Raw genomic sequence first — 15,785 nt, 5'->3', positions numbered from 1 at the left:
GACTGTGTGTGGGGTGTGGTCTGGAAGGCATTACATGGTGGTACCCGACTTGGCCAGGTCGGGAGCTATATACAGTAAACAGCAGGTGTGCACGTGATCTCTATCCTCGGAGGCCCTGGGCATGACCAAACAAGAGGGAGGCCTTCCCTATCTGAGGCGCTACAACCTAGCAGGTCCCAGGAGTGGCCAGCTGTGTCTCCTGATGCTGCTTGGAGCCCTGACCAGCCCTGGAATCGTGTGTGTGCACGTGTTTTTCTCCGGGTAACCACAAGTCTGAGAAGACCAAGCCAAATTGGAGATTCCTGCTAGGGAGAAAGTCCCTGAATTCTCTCTCTGTGGCCTGCACTGCTCAGGGTAGCACCATGGATCAGGGCAAACACATGCTTGTTAGCCTGCCACCATCCCAAGTCCAGAGATGCCAAGGCACACTCACCATGAGGTTGGAAACGTCCGAAGGACACTTGATCTAGTAATGCTGACCCTGATTACGGAACTGGGAGCTGGAACACCTTAAAACCAATCCCACATCAATTCACATTTCTATTCATAGTGAGAACATTTTTTAAAAAACCCAGGAAACTAGACAGAAAGTGGATTTAAGACCAGGTACCCCTTTTCTAACACTGAGAAGGCGGCAGAAAAAACAGACTCCCTAGCTTGGAAATCAAGAATCGCGATTGGAAAGGATATGTATGTCGTATTCTATGAGACAAAGACCTAATAGAACCTTTTTTTTTTTAATTTTTATTTTCAGTACATTAAATTTACTCATAAAAACATTCTAAAAATGTACAATTTTTCTTTTAACAAAGTATAATAAAACATAAAAACCCCAAAAACAGAATACTTGACATTTACAATTCAAAATCAAATTAGCAGAATATTAAATATTTACAAAACTATATCTTTTAAAAATATTTATAAAGTTACATGCAATTTTGTAGAATTGACATAAAAGAATGGCTCAAAAATGGGAGAATTTTCCTTCATTCCTAAAAAGAAATATGTCCAATAGAAGCTGTGAAGATTCTTGAGTACACGAGGTCTTCAGTTTCAGTACCAAAGCCTGTCTTTGTGCATCTAAGAACTTTACGCATGAGGGGCTCCTCACAGCACCGGGATGGACTGGCCGGCGCTCCCCTCCCTCCAATAACAGTGTAGTAACATTGACCTTTGGCCTCAACCAGCACAGTACGTAGTTTGCGAGTGTTGATTAAAGATACTCACTTTGATTCAGAACCTCGGGACTTTTCAGTAATTGAGCCTCTTCAGAACCCATGGATGTAAATGTCACCTGCCTCATTCTTTGGGAGTCATCTGCACTTTGGAAAGGACGGCCACCTCGCTCAGGGTCCACAGGCCCATCCACTGGACAGGTGGTCGAGCTGAGCAGGGTCACGGTTTCCCTTACAACCTTTAAGACTCTTGGACACGTAACGCCATCAATTATCAGTGTGTAAAACTAGCAAGGCATCTAGTAAGCCACCACGGAAGCAGGAAGAGTGACAATGACAGGGAGCGAGGAGGGTGCAACCCAATTCCCGCTCAGAAAAGTGCTCACGAGCAACACTGGAGGGAGTGGACAGATGCAAGCCTCGGTCAGCCTGTGCTCAGACGGGAACGCGTTTCAGCCGTGTGACGTTAGGCAAAGTTACTACCCGCTCTGCACCTCCATACAGCGTGCAGTATAAACTATGTGGGACTTCTTGCGATAAAGGACCTAGAATTCTAATTGGTAAACTAAAATACTGAACCTACTGACTACTATATTAACAAGCTGAACTCGTGTAATTTTTTGGAGATTATAAATGATGCTGGTTTTTTAAAACATCCAATCACATACCTGCTTTCAAGAAAATAGTTTTGTCTTTATTATTCTAAGTGCTAGCTCCCATTTCCTCAGTGCTCTTTAGCAATTAGAAGTTTTTAACATTTATACACTTTCCAATTTTCAATATCATAAAATAAAAATTAGAAAATAAGGTAGAAAATCGAGTGTTCTGCTTTAAAAAACAAACAAACAAAAAGATTAGTGTTTTATCCCAACGTTGCATCTACTTCAATCTGTACATTCCACTTTCCCCATCCTTGGGGATAGAAACTTTAAATGTGACAGACTACACGGAGCAAAGTGGCTGGCGCCACACCTACCTGGGCCACAGCATTTGCAAACTGAGCCCACAACTTCAACAACTAGTTGAAAGGGTCAGTCTGACCTGTTTCTAGCTGATGAGGACATCCTCTGAGGAAATGCCAAATGCTCTTTAGGCTCACTGACTGTGGTTGCTTCTGGAGAGAAATTTCATCAGAGAGAATACTGCTAGCAAATATTCCCAAGTTCAAGCATGGGACTCACTCACTCGAAAAGAGGTCTCACGGTTCGGCAGCTGAATGCTCTGTGCCTGTGTCCCGAGTTCACGTTTTACCACCAGCAACTCTGAGTGGCCACACATGCATTTTCAAAGATAGCTAGAAGTTTCTCTGAGACTTCTGATGACTGGAACACAGCCACACAATGTCTGAACCTAGTTCTCTCAATTTGAATGTCATACTTCAAATTGAAGTTTGTTCTTATGTTTTTGTTGTATTTAACGCTAACCTCTAATATTTATCAAAACAGTTATAAGGGTAACAACAGACACTTTCATTCCCCAATACTGACGACTAAAACAAACAAAAAAAAAACCTAAATATGATTTTTCTCTCTTGTTATGAGACAGTTTTCAACAATTTCACTGTGTTGAAATAGGATTTATTTAAAATAGTTCTTTGTTTAAAAAAAAACCAAAAAATTTTAAAAGTTTGGCTTTCAGCACATATCCAGGCCACTGTAACGGCCTTCAGAAATATTAAAATCGTAAACATCAATGAACACTCCAAGTCTTCCTTAAACATAATATGACAAGTTCCAGTCTAGTACTCTTTAAGGCAAAGTTGTGTCAGTTCTCACAATTTTGACATTTTGTAGTGTTTATAATTTAAGAGATCAATGTAACATTCCCCCAAAAAGCTGTTGTAAGCATCATTATTACTTCAAAACTGTAGGTAATACTGTGTGCCAAGAAGAGAGAGAATACAGAGGTCTGTCAATTCTGCATTGCATAGAAATAAAACTCTACTAAAATAAAACTCTAAAAAACTCTACTAAAAGCCTTTCATTTAAAAAAGTAACAACTTTCTGCTTTAGTTTCCAAGAAGCCAGGAAACTGATCTCAATAATTTGAAGCCTTACAACACAATGCCTCAAATTCTAGGGTACTCTTTTGATTTACACCAATTTTGCATGAGGCTGATTGTCCCATTTTAAGAATGGTCTGAATATTATTATTTTCTTCTCTTAAATATTCAACTGGAAAATCCCTGGGCAAGGCCTTACCAATCAGTATTTTAACATTGAAGGCTGTAGCATTTAAAACAGTATTATTGAAGCACAAAATTCCCTTTAGCCATGAAGCTTTAAGTCCCTAACTTTCACAACAAAAGCTCTCATTGCAGTGGGGTAAAACTGAGAGCTGCGTGGTGGACTTTATTTCCCACCTTGATAAAACTAGACTTTTGCAGATCTTGTAGCTCTGTCCTGTCGGTGTAGTCTCTTTCAGAGTCTTAACCACTTTCTATCGTAGTTTTCCAGTAATTTTTTAATGGAATTAACTATTGATACAGAGCCTAATACAAAAGAAGTTGACAGGAGAAAATTTCAGTCGTTTGCTCAGAGATTGTAGGACTGAATTATTGTTGAAAGGTCTGTCTCAAGTGTGAATCCGTTAGCAGTGAGCCTTGGGGTCCTTGGGAAGTCCATGGGAGATAAAATAACTTGCAAACTTGGCTAAGGATACGCAGCCTCCCGTCAGTGCCGCTCACGAGGCCATGCTGCTATCGCGTCTGCCAGGGTTCCTTCACGGGGAAGACGACAGGACTCAAAGCTCTGAAGGGCTGGGAAGGAAGGTGTCCTCAAAGCTTTGACAGCTAGGGATTCTCTGGGACTTGGACCCTTTTAGAAATTAAATTGTTGCAAGTAACTATTTCTATTTAATAATGTAGTTTAAATGTATTTTCAGGAAAAAATAAAAATAAAAACCTGAAACTGCTACAAGTGCTTTTAAGGAGGGAAGGAATACTAAAATCTCTGTTGTGTACTAAGTCATGTAGCCTGCTGGTGCCGACTCTAAAGACGGATTCTCTGAGTGTCTTGCACTGACTGGTCTCAGGGAGTCTGTCTCCCAGAACTGCAGAGATTGACATCAGTTTACATTCTTCTGTAGTGCAATCCTTAAAAAGCCCAGAGATTAGTGCCTAACCACTGTAAGAACGAAACAGAACAAACAGAACAAAACAAAGGCGACATTTTCCCTCACCAGGGGTGTCAAGAGTCCGACTGGTAGAACTCCACTTGGAGAACTCCGACCTTCAGTTCTCGATTCCAACCTCACGTAGCTGCCCTGGAATTACGTGTGAGCCTAGAAGGACCAATTACGGCAATGCTCTTCAGGAGACGGCAGGTCTCTGCATTGCGACCAAGGGTGGAGGTGGCCAGTTTTCACCCACAGTGGAAATACCCACTAGGCCAGTCCTGACATCAAGCTCCCGTCTAGGATTTTGGCAATAAAACTGAGTTTGATGCATTCCTACGCTAGGTTTTCTATCCAGTCTAGTAAAGTAAAGCACCTTTGGATTAAAAATATTAAGCTCAACAGCAACTAGACTTCTCAGTTTTGTATTTAATTTTCCTTAGGTCTCCATGGCTTAATAGTGTTCTGTTGCCAGAGAAAAATATCAATCTGTGGAGTCCAGACTTTCTGCTGGAGGGGCATATTTCAACCTAAAAGTACCTAGAGAAGGGGGAAAAAAAAAAAAAGAGATCAAATTTGAATCACCATAGAATTACTGCCATGATCTGTCCAAAGTTATTTCCGGAGTCACTGGTCAAGATTTGGGTGCTGGAAATCTAAACCACCTCTTCTAACCACTCCCAATTCCCCTGCTGCACCCGCAAACTCTTTTGTAAAGTTTATCAAATCAGACAAACAGTGCAGAGACTGCAGAGTTCCCAGTCCTTTCCCTCAAACTTTGGGAGCTCAGACAGCAAGAACTGGCCCCTTCCCTGGGGCAGGGCCAGGGAGGCCCGACCCCACAGAGGTCTCTGGGCTCGCTGCCTCAGGAGACGCAGCACCATCTCTGTCAACAGGGGTGGCCACAGCCCACAGGCACCCCACCTGCCACCAGACCCGACTCCAGGCTGTCTGTGCAGCTCCCCTCATAAGTATCCAGAAAGCAAGTGGCTGACTGTCCAGCTTTCCCCAGGCCCAGAAAAACAGCAAGAACAAACCTGGTGTGGTAACGACAGCAGACACACACCTGACTAAAGGAGACAAAAAAATAGCGAGTAGAAGTAGAAAAGGGGGGAAGAAGATACAGCACAGGGAGTGAGGACACCACGGAGCCACACGGCAGCCACGGCCACGCCACTCTGGGCCAGGGACACAAGCGGGGACAGAGTCCCATCGGCAGCGCCTGCGCTCACACACCACGCCCTCGGTTCTCAGTTAACACTGGGGGTGGCTCTGAATCACCCACGCTTGCTCCCCAGTCACGTGGCACAAAAGAACAGACCGCGGAGCCGTCGGGCCACGGCCAGCGAGCCACACTGGAGTGAGGAGCAGGCGGAAATCATAAAGACAGTCTCTGAACCAAAGCTGCCCTCGGGGGGCTGCACAGCCCATCAAGAGTTTGGTGCCTTTTCAGAGAGCACTTGAAAATCACTTCTTGCTTGCTTTAGAAAAAAGAAAGTTGATTATTATTTTCATAAAAAGGACACTCCTGTCTGGATCTCTCCACCTCGAGAGCCTTTACCTTGCCGATTGAAGTCCATGGACGGCTGCTTGCAGTCCTGAGCGCGGTGACCGGTGGCCCCACAGTTGTAACACGAGAGGTTCCCGCTCTTTTTGTGACTGGAACCATTGCTACTGCCCACCAAGCCCTGGGCCTGGTAGACGCCCGCCGCCCCCATGAAGTTCTGCACAGGCGGGACAGTGAAAGCGGACTGGCCACTGAGCACGGGCTCGGGGCCCACGCCACCGCCGTAGGGCGAGTGCACGACCGGGAAGGCGCCGCCGCCGTACTGCTGGGCACCCATGTAGCCGCTGCCACACACGGGGCTGAAGGGCAGGAACGGGAAGGGGAAGACCGAGGGCCCCGAGAACGGGTGCTGGAAGTAGCTGGCGTAGCTGACGGTCAGGCCACTCGAGCCGCAACTCCCGCTGCAGCCACACGACGTGCACACAACACAGCCGGGGGGCGGGGCGGGTGCCGGCTGCTGGGGCACCGGCTGCTGCTGATGGTGGTGGTGGTGGTGGTGGTTCTGAGCCGAGGCGGGGAGGTTGCCGGGGGAGCTGCCACCACCGCCGCCGCCACCACTGCTGCTGTAGAAGCTGCTTTCGGGGACCGAGGAGAGCGCGGGGCTGGAACTGGGGGCCGGGCAGCTGGGCACAGTGGCCATGTTTGCGAAGGACGGGGAAGGGTGGCTACTGGAGGCGGCAGTGTTGCTGTTCGCACAGAAGCTGCCCTGCAGGGGGCCCACGGGCACACTGCTCATCGCAGAGAAGGCAGCTTTGGTGTTGGCTGTGTATAGAGCAGTCCGGGGGTTTATTATTGCAGGGGGCACACTTATTTGCACATTGTTAGAACAGGAGGTTTGCCCAGAGATGGCAGAATCCGCAGGGACAGATGAAGACACCAGGAGTTTGATGGGCGGCCGAGCCATGTGGAAGACAGTGCTGGACGTCCCCGCAGCAGCAGAGCTGGCTTCCACCACCAGGGCCGGCTGCTGCGCCGGCTTCATAACCCTGTCCAGCGCGGACGCATGGACAACTTTGGTGCGGGGACCAAAGGAGACGGTGGGCGACACAGAGCTGCTCTCGGCGAGTCCGGAGAGGACCTGCATGGGCTGATGGGGGGCAGACGAGGGGAGCGTGTCCATCATGGTACTGCCAAAGCTCTTGTCCACTTTGATGCTGCTTCTTGGTCCAGAGACTTTACTGCGCTCCTCGAGGGACAGCAGTGAGTGCACAGAGGCTGAGAGGAGCTTCACGTCCGCGCCACCCCTGTCCGCCTTGTGCACGGAGTTCAGCATCCGGATGGGTGCCATGTGCGAGGCCGCCGGCATCATCTGTGGGGGCAGCGAGTGGTGGCCCGACGGGGTGGAGCCTGCCTCGTTCTGCACAGGGAGGACCTGTGCCGTGGGCCGGGCGGAACTTGAAGTGAAGTGGTTCAGCAGCATCACGGGCTTCTCCTTGTCAGGGCCCTCCAAGTGGATCTCCACACCTAAAGGCAGAAACAGCGTCAGCACAGCCTGCCTGGGCCGGGCGGGGGCAGCACCTCGCGAGCCACGCAGGAAGGAAGGGCTTCCTTACGTCTCTCATTCTCTTCTGCGCTGTCTGAGCTCTCTTCCCGGGCCTGCACGCCCATTGGGCTGGGCGAGGAGCTGGAGCACTCGGAGGAGCTGCCTTCCCGGGCCGTCTGGTGCGGGGCCTGCTCCACCTCCACCCGCAGCGCTGCGGAGAAGGGACAGGTGACAGTCCAAAGGTGGCACTGAGGTCCTCGAGCCACAGGACACGACGCTGGCTGTGCCCTCCTGTCCCACCCACAGGCATGCCTATCGCACTTGTCTTTACATCAGCCCCAAGGAAGCAGGTCCTGCCCTGTCCCTATGCACACGGGGTTGAGGCTCCCACACTCGGCAGATGCACACGTGGCCGTGCCCTCGACTCCCCAAGCACATGCCACGGATCAGGAGAAGGACTCCCCAACCACCAAGTGCTATAAAAGCAGCCCTCCACAACACAGAGACCTCTGTGTTCTGAGGCCCAGGGACACAAGACCTTTTCGGTCAAACAAGTACCGAAAAGATGCACCGACAGTTTTTTCCTCCTGGTTCCTATCACTCTTGATGTTCCTAGTGCATAAGGAAAACAGCAGAAGGCCTGTTACCGTGGTCCTCCACCACCCACTGAGGAGAGGAAGGCAGGGGGAAGGGGAGAAGGCTGGTGGTCTGGCATCAAGGACTTCAGGGCGGACCTGCAGGGCAGCAGCCTAGGGTCACCTCTCTGCACCCACGTGGAGGGGAGAGACTGGCATATATTTTCACACTTCCTGTTCTTTCCCTCTCACCAGAGCAGTTTCTGGGTCTAAACCTTTTGCCCAAACAACTTCAGGCGAGTCACCTGTCTCCAGCTGTGAACCTAAGGTCCCTTCTATTTGTCTACCGAAGAAACTACAAGAGCTAAAATGATAAAAAGTAACTCTTTAAGTACTAGGAGATGAAAACGGAAAAGTGTGACCTGAGGTCTGATCCTCCCCGGAAGGGTCCTGGGTCCCGGCGCACCCGGCCCCACCCACCTGCAGCATGGCTGCCTCGCACTGTCTGCACGGGCCCCACGTGGCTGGTGGGGGGCACGCGGGCCACTCCGCTGCTGCTGACCGGGGGAGCGGCCGAGGGGTTCAGGCACCGCTTCTCTGACTTCTCCCTGTGCGACAGGAAGCACGCCAACAACCAAGTGGTCAGTTCTGCTCAACAAACTCTCACTGTGTCACCCACGCTCCTGAAGGACACATGCTCCACAGAAGGGTGATTTCCCTCAAAATAATCCCCAGGGTAGTAACTGACTTGTCAGATTTACTCTAAAGGGTCGTTCCTAGCAAACCAAAGCCACATTTGTAGAGTTTTAAGAGTATTAATTAAGGTTTGATAAGCCACCAGCAGTAACAAGTCCTTAGTATCTGTCCCTCATGTTAGAAACTAAAATGAACACATTTCATAAACAATCTCATACTCACTTCTCCAGCTCCAGTTGAGTCTTGAGTTTTTTCTTTGCTCCCATGGTGAGGGATTCAAATTTATTTAGATCTTCTTCCGTAAGGCTCAGAAACTTCCACAGAAGAAACAAATTACAAAGTTACTGAGAATTAATTAGGATTCTGAAAACAAAGAACTTGGAGTTTAACTTAATAAACATTTTCGATTCTCGGATACCTAACCCCATAAAACTTAACCAGATAATAGACAGGGAAATGCTACAACATTTACTTGCTAAGTAACTTGGTGTCCAACAAGACACCCACTATGCATCTGAGGGTCACGGGCTGTGTCTCCTGAGCCTTCAGCACAGGTGTCTGAACCACAGCTGGGTGAAGGTGGGGCCCCTGGAAGGCACGTGCTGTGCCGGCAGGTGACTGGGACAGTGTCCTGCAGTCTCAACTGCTACTGGGATGCAGTTCATGGAAGTGTCTCCCGCTCCAGGGACCCGACTCCCACAGAGAGGAGCATCGTCCTCTTTATAGAGGCTCTTGTTTCTTGGAATCAGGGACACCAGCAACTTTGTTGGGTAGCAAGTGATCCAGAAAAGCAGGTGCCATCCAAACTGAATGGAAACCTAACCCACTGCCCTTACACTAAGAAAAAGATCCTACTTGGTTCTCATGACAGTCCATAATATGATCTGTGATTTTAGCCTTTTCAACTACATCATACTATAACTTTTTAAACTGTTCGTGAACAAGGGTAGTAAAATCTGTTGTTTTTAAGACTTATGAATCCTAAACTAAGAGTACTAAAAATATACTTAAAATGTGTTTTTTATTAGCAGTAAAAGCTTGATTTCTAGTTCTTCAATAGCAGATTTTTGGACAAAAGAAATGTTTACAGAGATCAAAGCTACCACAGCACTTTATCCAGCAGGGGGCGCTCAGAGTTCAAACATCCCATACAGGTCTAATTTACCAGAGACATTGAAACTTGAAAGAAATTTCAGAAATTAACAATGGGAAAAAAAAAAAGCTTCTTGTCAAAATTCTACTGTAAAAATAGTTTCTATGTAGGACTACTTGAAAGATATAACATTCATCTATTCCTTTAGCTATATGCCCTTAATGAAACCAGGTCATCAGCCAGCGTTTACCCAGGTCAAAGTATGTGGAGTCCTTTAAAAAGGCATGCACAGAGGGCCGTCTAAGCAAGGGGGACGCAAGCACCAGAATCCACTACTTCTACCCATCACAGGGCGGCTGGAGGCACAACACTCTTCACATCACATACAGCAAGTATCTACTTGGGAAGACCCCAAACTACCTTTAAAAGGTTGTTTGCTCCCAAGCAACTTATGTTCCAGTTTTTGTTTCCAGCTTCAGGCAGCCTCAAATCAAATCCACGGCCCCCTCCAGCAAGCTCATGGGACCTGGGGAGCACGCATCTGGCAGTGTTAAGGACAGGGTGGCATGACCTCCACAACACACACACTGCCGAAACCCAGCTCGGTTCCTCTGGGAACGAGGTCCGAAGACAGAAAGATTACCCGAGACAACAAGCACATTCTATCTGCCTGCCAGTAACCAACATACCTTCTCCATCGTGAGCTGTTTAAAGACAGGGTAATACTTGTGCAAACGCAGTTTCCGAAGCCAGTCTAAAATCCCGTTTTGCTCCTGGGTCTGTGGGGCCTGCAGGCTGGATGGCATCAGGATGGCGGGCGAGCTGTCCATCGGGGTCCGGTAGGCCAGAGCCGAGCCTGCACCCCCCGAGTGCGAGCAGTGGGGCAAGGCGGCCGCGCTGGCCGCGTGCTGCACGTGGTGCTGGGCGCTGCCCTGAGAGGACGGGATGCCGGCCACTCCGCACACGGGCCTGCGAGGACAGCAGACAGGTGGTTTTCAAAACTCCACGGCCTCCACTCAAGACTATCTCCTCGATCCAGACCGCATCTGCAGCCGATTTCACCACTAGCATTCAAGTTGCGGCCTCTGCCGCCACACCACCGCCCCGGGTGACCGTCTGTGGACATGGACGTGTGCGTGCACCTGTCTAGACATGGTGCCTGAGCACTGTACACATGTGTGTGTTGCCACCAAACTTCTGGTTGAGCTGCCTAGTTTTTTTCTGTTGCTTGTATCACAGGATGATACTGACAATCGTATACTAAAATCGACTCCAAACATTTTTCTTTTTAAAGTAAATTCCAGAAAGCTGGAAGAAGCAAAAGCATCTCTCTCTGTCCCAGCCCCTTCCACACTGAACTGCAGACCCACAGATTTATCACGTGCTTACACACAGGTGGGGGGTGAACAAGAAAGGCGGGACACCAAAGATCTCCTTGCCTGAGTAGCGTCCGTAGGACCGAGTGTGTGCGTGTGTGCATGTGCGTGCGCGCGCACCCACCACATGTGAGGTCAGCCCATGTTAATGTAGGCTGTCAGTCCACAAAGGTGACAGTCCGCTTGTCACCTGGGCACCACCACAACCACTGTCGGGCCCCAGCTGGCAGAGAACCCCTAGAGCAGCAACTCTGGCCCTTCATGGGCTTAATCACCCCTTCAAAGCTTATAAAAATGAAGATTCTCAGAAATTCTGGTTTCCTAGAATGTACAGGGCCCAGAAACTGGCATTTGCAATAAGGGTCTTTGGGAATTCTAATTCCAGTGGCTCAGAGAACCCCTTTTTTCCTATTTTTTGAGAAATCAAAAAGTGGATTATCTCTATCCAATTCTTATCCAATATTACTAGTCAAGACCAAGATCAAGAATGCCTTAACTACAGAAACAACTGCTGACACACAGTGAGAAGCAAGCTCTGCAGCAAGGCTCACTGGAAACGTGCTGGCCGCATGGGGCAAGTCTCACCTTCCAGACACGCCCATCATGGCACCGACTTTAGAAAGGGAAGGGTTGCCAGGACCTACAAGTTAAAGTGAAAATAATTCATTCACAGACCATAAAAATATTTCTACTTTTACTGAATTACATTTTACAAACTCACTTGGACTTTGAAGCTGTTGGGAGGGAGAAGAAGTGCTGAAAAATTTCTTAACGTGGTCATTTTTTAACACATGAGAAGGTAACGAAGCCAAATACCTAAAAAAGAAACAGAGCAGTTTTATCAGCATAAAAATGTATTATTACCAAAAAGTAACTGGGAGAGAAATTTTAATTTTCAATTAAGAGACATTTATTTGTATCAGAGAAAAACTAAACAGAATCGCCTTCACCTCTAATCTTCCTGCTTTATTGTTTAGTTCTTGGCAGGATTCGCGTGTTTCCCGGAGCCCCTTCCCTCATTTACACTGTGCTACACGATAAACAGAGCCTCTCAGGGCCCACAACACGGGGCCTGTAGCCTCAGCTGCTGGGGGCACTCCGACAGCGGGCCCAGTCCCCGGGCCCTGGCAGCAGGGCTCCCTCTGCAAGCGTGTACAGGACAGCATGCAGGATACCCTCAGGGTCCAGAGACTCTGGGCCCAGAAGACGTTTTATTAGGTCTTCGTTTCATCATTTCTGCTACAGAAGAGAAAGGATAACCAGATTTTATTTCGTAAGACTGTCAAAATTACAGTACACAGTGGCATATACTGTGGAATTCACTTGTATATCCTCAAAAGCATGCCTATGTTGTTAAGATCCTTCAAATTCTCTGTAACTGAAGAGGAGACCAGAACCATCCTGACCACGTGTCACCTGAGCAGCCCCTCCGTGGCCAGGCAGCCCAGCCCCACCCACAGCACAGAGGGCCATCAGTCCACCAGCCACACAGTGCTGCTGCAGAGGGCTGCTCTCTGTGGCCTTGGAGGGGCGGGGAGCATTACCTCAGGTCCGCTTCCAGATCCATGTGGTTTCGCTCTACATAAAAGGAATCTGGGCCAGCTAAGCAAGGAATGAATTTCTCCAAATTTTCTTCAGGATATAGCTGAGACAACTGAAAGACAAAAAGGCACAAGAAGTATGGCACAATCCACTTTACAGAACCAGACTCCTCAGTGTGAGAAACACCTGGGCAGGTGCGAGGAGGTGGCGTCTGCTGGCACGAGTCTCGGCTTCTGCACCCACTGGGACGTAGGAAGCCACAGCCCACCACAGCACAGGGAGCTGGGTGGCAAAGCCACCACATCGACCCAACCCCAAAAGGGACCTGCCCTCCAAGGAGACAGGGCACATGAGCTGTCCAGCCACGGCAGAACATGAGGAAGAGGTGGCTGCCGTACCAGAGGGCAAAGGAGACGAGCAGGGATGAACACACAACACAGGCTGAGTGAGGGTTGGACAGCAGCCAGCCAGGAGCCCAGGCACGGGGCAGGGAGACTGTGCCCTCACTTCCGAGCTCTCTTCCGTGAGGAGCAGGCCACAAGGAGCCTCTGCAGGTGGCACAGGGTGCAACGGCTGTCCCAGGGGTCAGCCAGGAAACCCCATACCTCCCCCTGGAGCCTGCTCTCCATTCAAAACAGAAAGCCCACAGGCCACTGGGGGAGGGATGAGATGGCGCCTGCTCCCAGAGCTCAAGAAAAACCGCCAGGTTTCTGGGGATGAGCCATAACACCTTCCTACCTCTGGGAGAAGAGGAAGACGAGGAAGTCCTCCTGACACTGGTCATTGCTCAGGGAAGGTAAAAACAAAACCCCTCTAGCCCCAAGGAAAGACAGGAAGCCCTCCTGAGTGCAGGGGCCTGCATGAGCACAGAGTGGACCAGGTCAGCTGCTGGGGAGGGAAGGGCAGCGAAGCTGAGAAAGGGCCCAACCCCGTGCCTGGAGCTTGGGCTGCACCAGGACAGGGTGCCCACATCCCCACCACAAACCTATCACCAGCAACAAGTAACAACACCCTCTCCGGGAGTGGGATCAATAGCGCAGGCAGACCCGCTCTGTCCCACAAGAGGCAAGACCATGCCACACTCTTCTCGAGGCTCCAGGGACCAGCAGGTTTCGCTGGAGGAACCCAAACCCAGCTCTGCTCCTGACCAGACTAACCCAAACCTGCACTAATGGTTTGATGGATTCAATTTCCAGGCTAGTTTCTAGACATGATATCTAACATTCAATCAAAAATTATAAGATAAAAAAGAGGTGGGAGTCTATTGTCAAGATAATCACTAGAACCAGACTCAGAAATAACCCAGATGTCAGAGCTATCAGATGACTTGAAAATGAACAAAAACCTCTAAAATCATGGTACCAGAGATGAAGAATTCAGCTCATCAACAACCTGGACAGAGCTGAGGAGAAACATCCCTCAACTTGAAGACAGGTTCAAGTACACGTAACTCAAGGCCCAGGAGAAGAGAGAGTGGAGCAGAAGAAATACTGGAGGTGATGGACAAGACAGTGAGGCAGAAGCCCAGGAAGGGTAAAGGACCCAAAGCCAGGGGAATGTCCGCTGCTGTAAATACCCAGACAAGAGCGGCAAGGTCTGCCAGCATGAGCAGAGTCCAGAGAAGCGCTTTTCCACAAAACGAATAGGGAGGCCCGGAGGAGAGGAAATTCAGTGGTCTACAAGGCGCAGAGGAACAGGAGAGCCCAGGGCAGGACCCACAGCCCTAGAAAGAAGGCCTGTGGCACTCTTCAGGGCAGGGCAGGCCGAAACAAAGAGGCGTGATCGAGCAACTTCTGTCCAAGCTTTTCAACTCGATTTTCTCCCATGGGATGTTTTCCCTCATCTTATAATCAAACTAGACAGCATATTAAAAAGCAGAGACATTACTTGGTTAACAAAGGTCCATCTAGTCAAGGCTATGGTCTTTGCAGTGGTCATGTATGGATGTGAGAATTGGGACTATAAAGAAAGCTGAGCGCCGAAGAATTGATGCTTTTCAACTGTGGTGTTGGAGAAGACTCTTGAGAGTCCCTTGGACTACAAGGAGATCCAACCAGTCCATCCTAAAGGAGATCAGTCCTGGGTGTTCATTGGAAGCACTGATGCTGAAAATGAAACTCCAATACTTTGGCCACCTGATGCGAAGAACTGACTCATTGGAAAAGACCCTGATGCTGGGAATGGTTGAGGGCAGGAGGAGAAGGGAACGACAGAGGATGAGATGGCTGGATGGCATCACCGACTCAGTGGACATGGGTTTGGGTGGACTCTGGGAGTTGGTGATGGACAGGGAGGCCTGGCATGCTGCAGTCCATGGGGTCACAAAGAGTCAGCAAGCGACTGAACTGAACTGATAATCAAACTGCCAGCTGCACTCTGGAGACACTGCAGCCGTGCTGGCTCCACTCGGCGAAGATGGCCATGTCAGATGCTCAACTGTGGCTAAGTTGAGTGGTTCACCGCCGGGAACAGGCCAGGCTGGGCGACTTTAAACATGCAGGTGTGTGTGGACACACGTATGTGTATGGGGGTAAAGAGGTATTTACTAGTGCAGCTTGCTGTTGAGATGGTATTTGTTGAATCAATTTAAAAACAAGCAGGATGAACATCATCCGCCTTTCAATTTTTTAAAATATTTGAAAAAAAAAAAAACAAACAGGAAGATTCACTATGTAAACACATAAAAGTGGAAGCAGGTAAAGTCTCTGCGCACTGTCACCCGTGTGAGGCCCTCCCTCAGCCGTGGCTGGAGAGCAACAAACCACCAACAGCCAGACAGCCCTCGGCACCGGCGGACTCACACCTTTCTGCCCCGCCTAGTTCTCAACAACGGGAAGGAGTGTGGACCACATGCCCCACCAGAGTGGGAATGCCCACCCTGCACTCACTGCCCTGGCTCAAGGCAGCGTTCATGGACCTCAGGCTGCCTTCTGACTGTGATGAACGGGACCCTGTAATTTTTATAAGAGCCCTTAAATCACCTTACCTTTGAAATAAATTCAGTCACTTCAGAGGAAGATTTGGTTACTGATGTGATTGAAGAATCAGACCACAAGACCTTAAAAACAAATAAACAAACAAACCTTAAAAACAGACACCACATACTCAATTCACAACATATTCTTCCAGGGATTCACAGCCAGTACATGGCGGTAGTGGAACGA

General features: G+C 49.1%; 1 protein-coding gene across 1 annotated transcript in view; it reads right to left on the bottom strand.

The window, feature by feature from the left end:
• Positions 1 to 837: 837 nt before the first annotated feature.
• ZCCHC14 (zinc finger CCHC-type containing 14) overlaps positions 838 to 15,785 on the bottom strand; it is a 48,326-nt gene continuing 33,378 nt past the window's right edge. Inside the window, exons 4-13 of the mRNA XM_055412988.2 lie at positions 15,608 to 15,679; positions 12,624 to 12,733; positions 11,801 to 11,895; positions 11,665 to 11,719; positions 10,393 to 10,672; positions 8,833 to 8,924; positions 8,395 to 8,522; positions 7,410 to 7,550; positions 5,851 to 7,320; positions 838 to 4,829 (exon numbers count right to left, since the gene is read on the bottom strand). Of these exons, the coding sequence (XP_055268963.1) occupies positions 4,774 to 4,829; positions 5,851 to 7,320; positions 7,410 to 7,550; positions 8,395 to 8,522; positions 8,833 to 8,924; positions 10,393 to 10,672; positions 11,665 to 11,719; positions 11,801 to 11,895; positions 12,624 to 12,733; positions 15,608 to 15,679 (2,499 nt within the window). The 3' untranslated portion in view covers positions 838 to 4,773. The remainder of the gene's footprint in view (positions 4,830 to 5,850; positions 7,321 to 7,409; positions 7,551 to 8,394; positions 8,523 to 8,832; positions 8,925 to 10,392; positions 10,673 to 11,664; positions 11,720 to 11,800; positions 11,896 to 12,623; positions 12,734 to 15,607; positions 15,680 to 15,785) is intronic.

The sequence above is a fragment of the Moschus berezovskii genome, chromosome 22, assembly GCF_049115385.1.
Source record: "Moschus berezovskii isolate FMDL1 chromosome 22, NW_MosBer_1.0, whole genome shotgun sequence".
NCBI lineage: Eukaryota > Metazoa > Chordata > Mammalia > Artiodactyla > Moschidae > Moschus > Moschus berezovskii.
The sequence above is the reverse complement of the archived record's forward strand: the minus strand, read 5'-3'. Positions and strand labels throughout refer to the sequence as shown.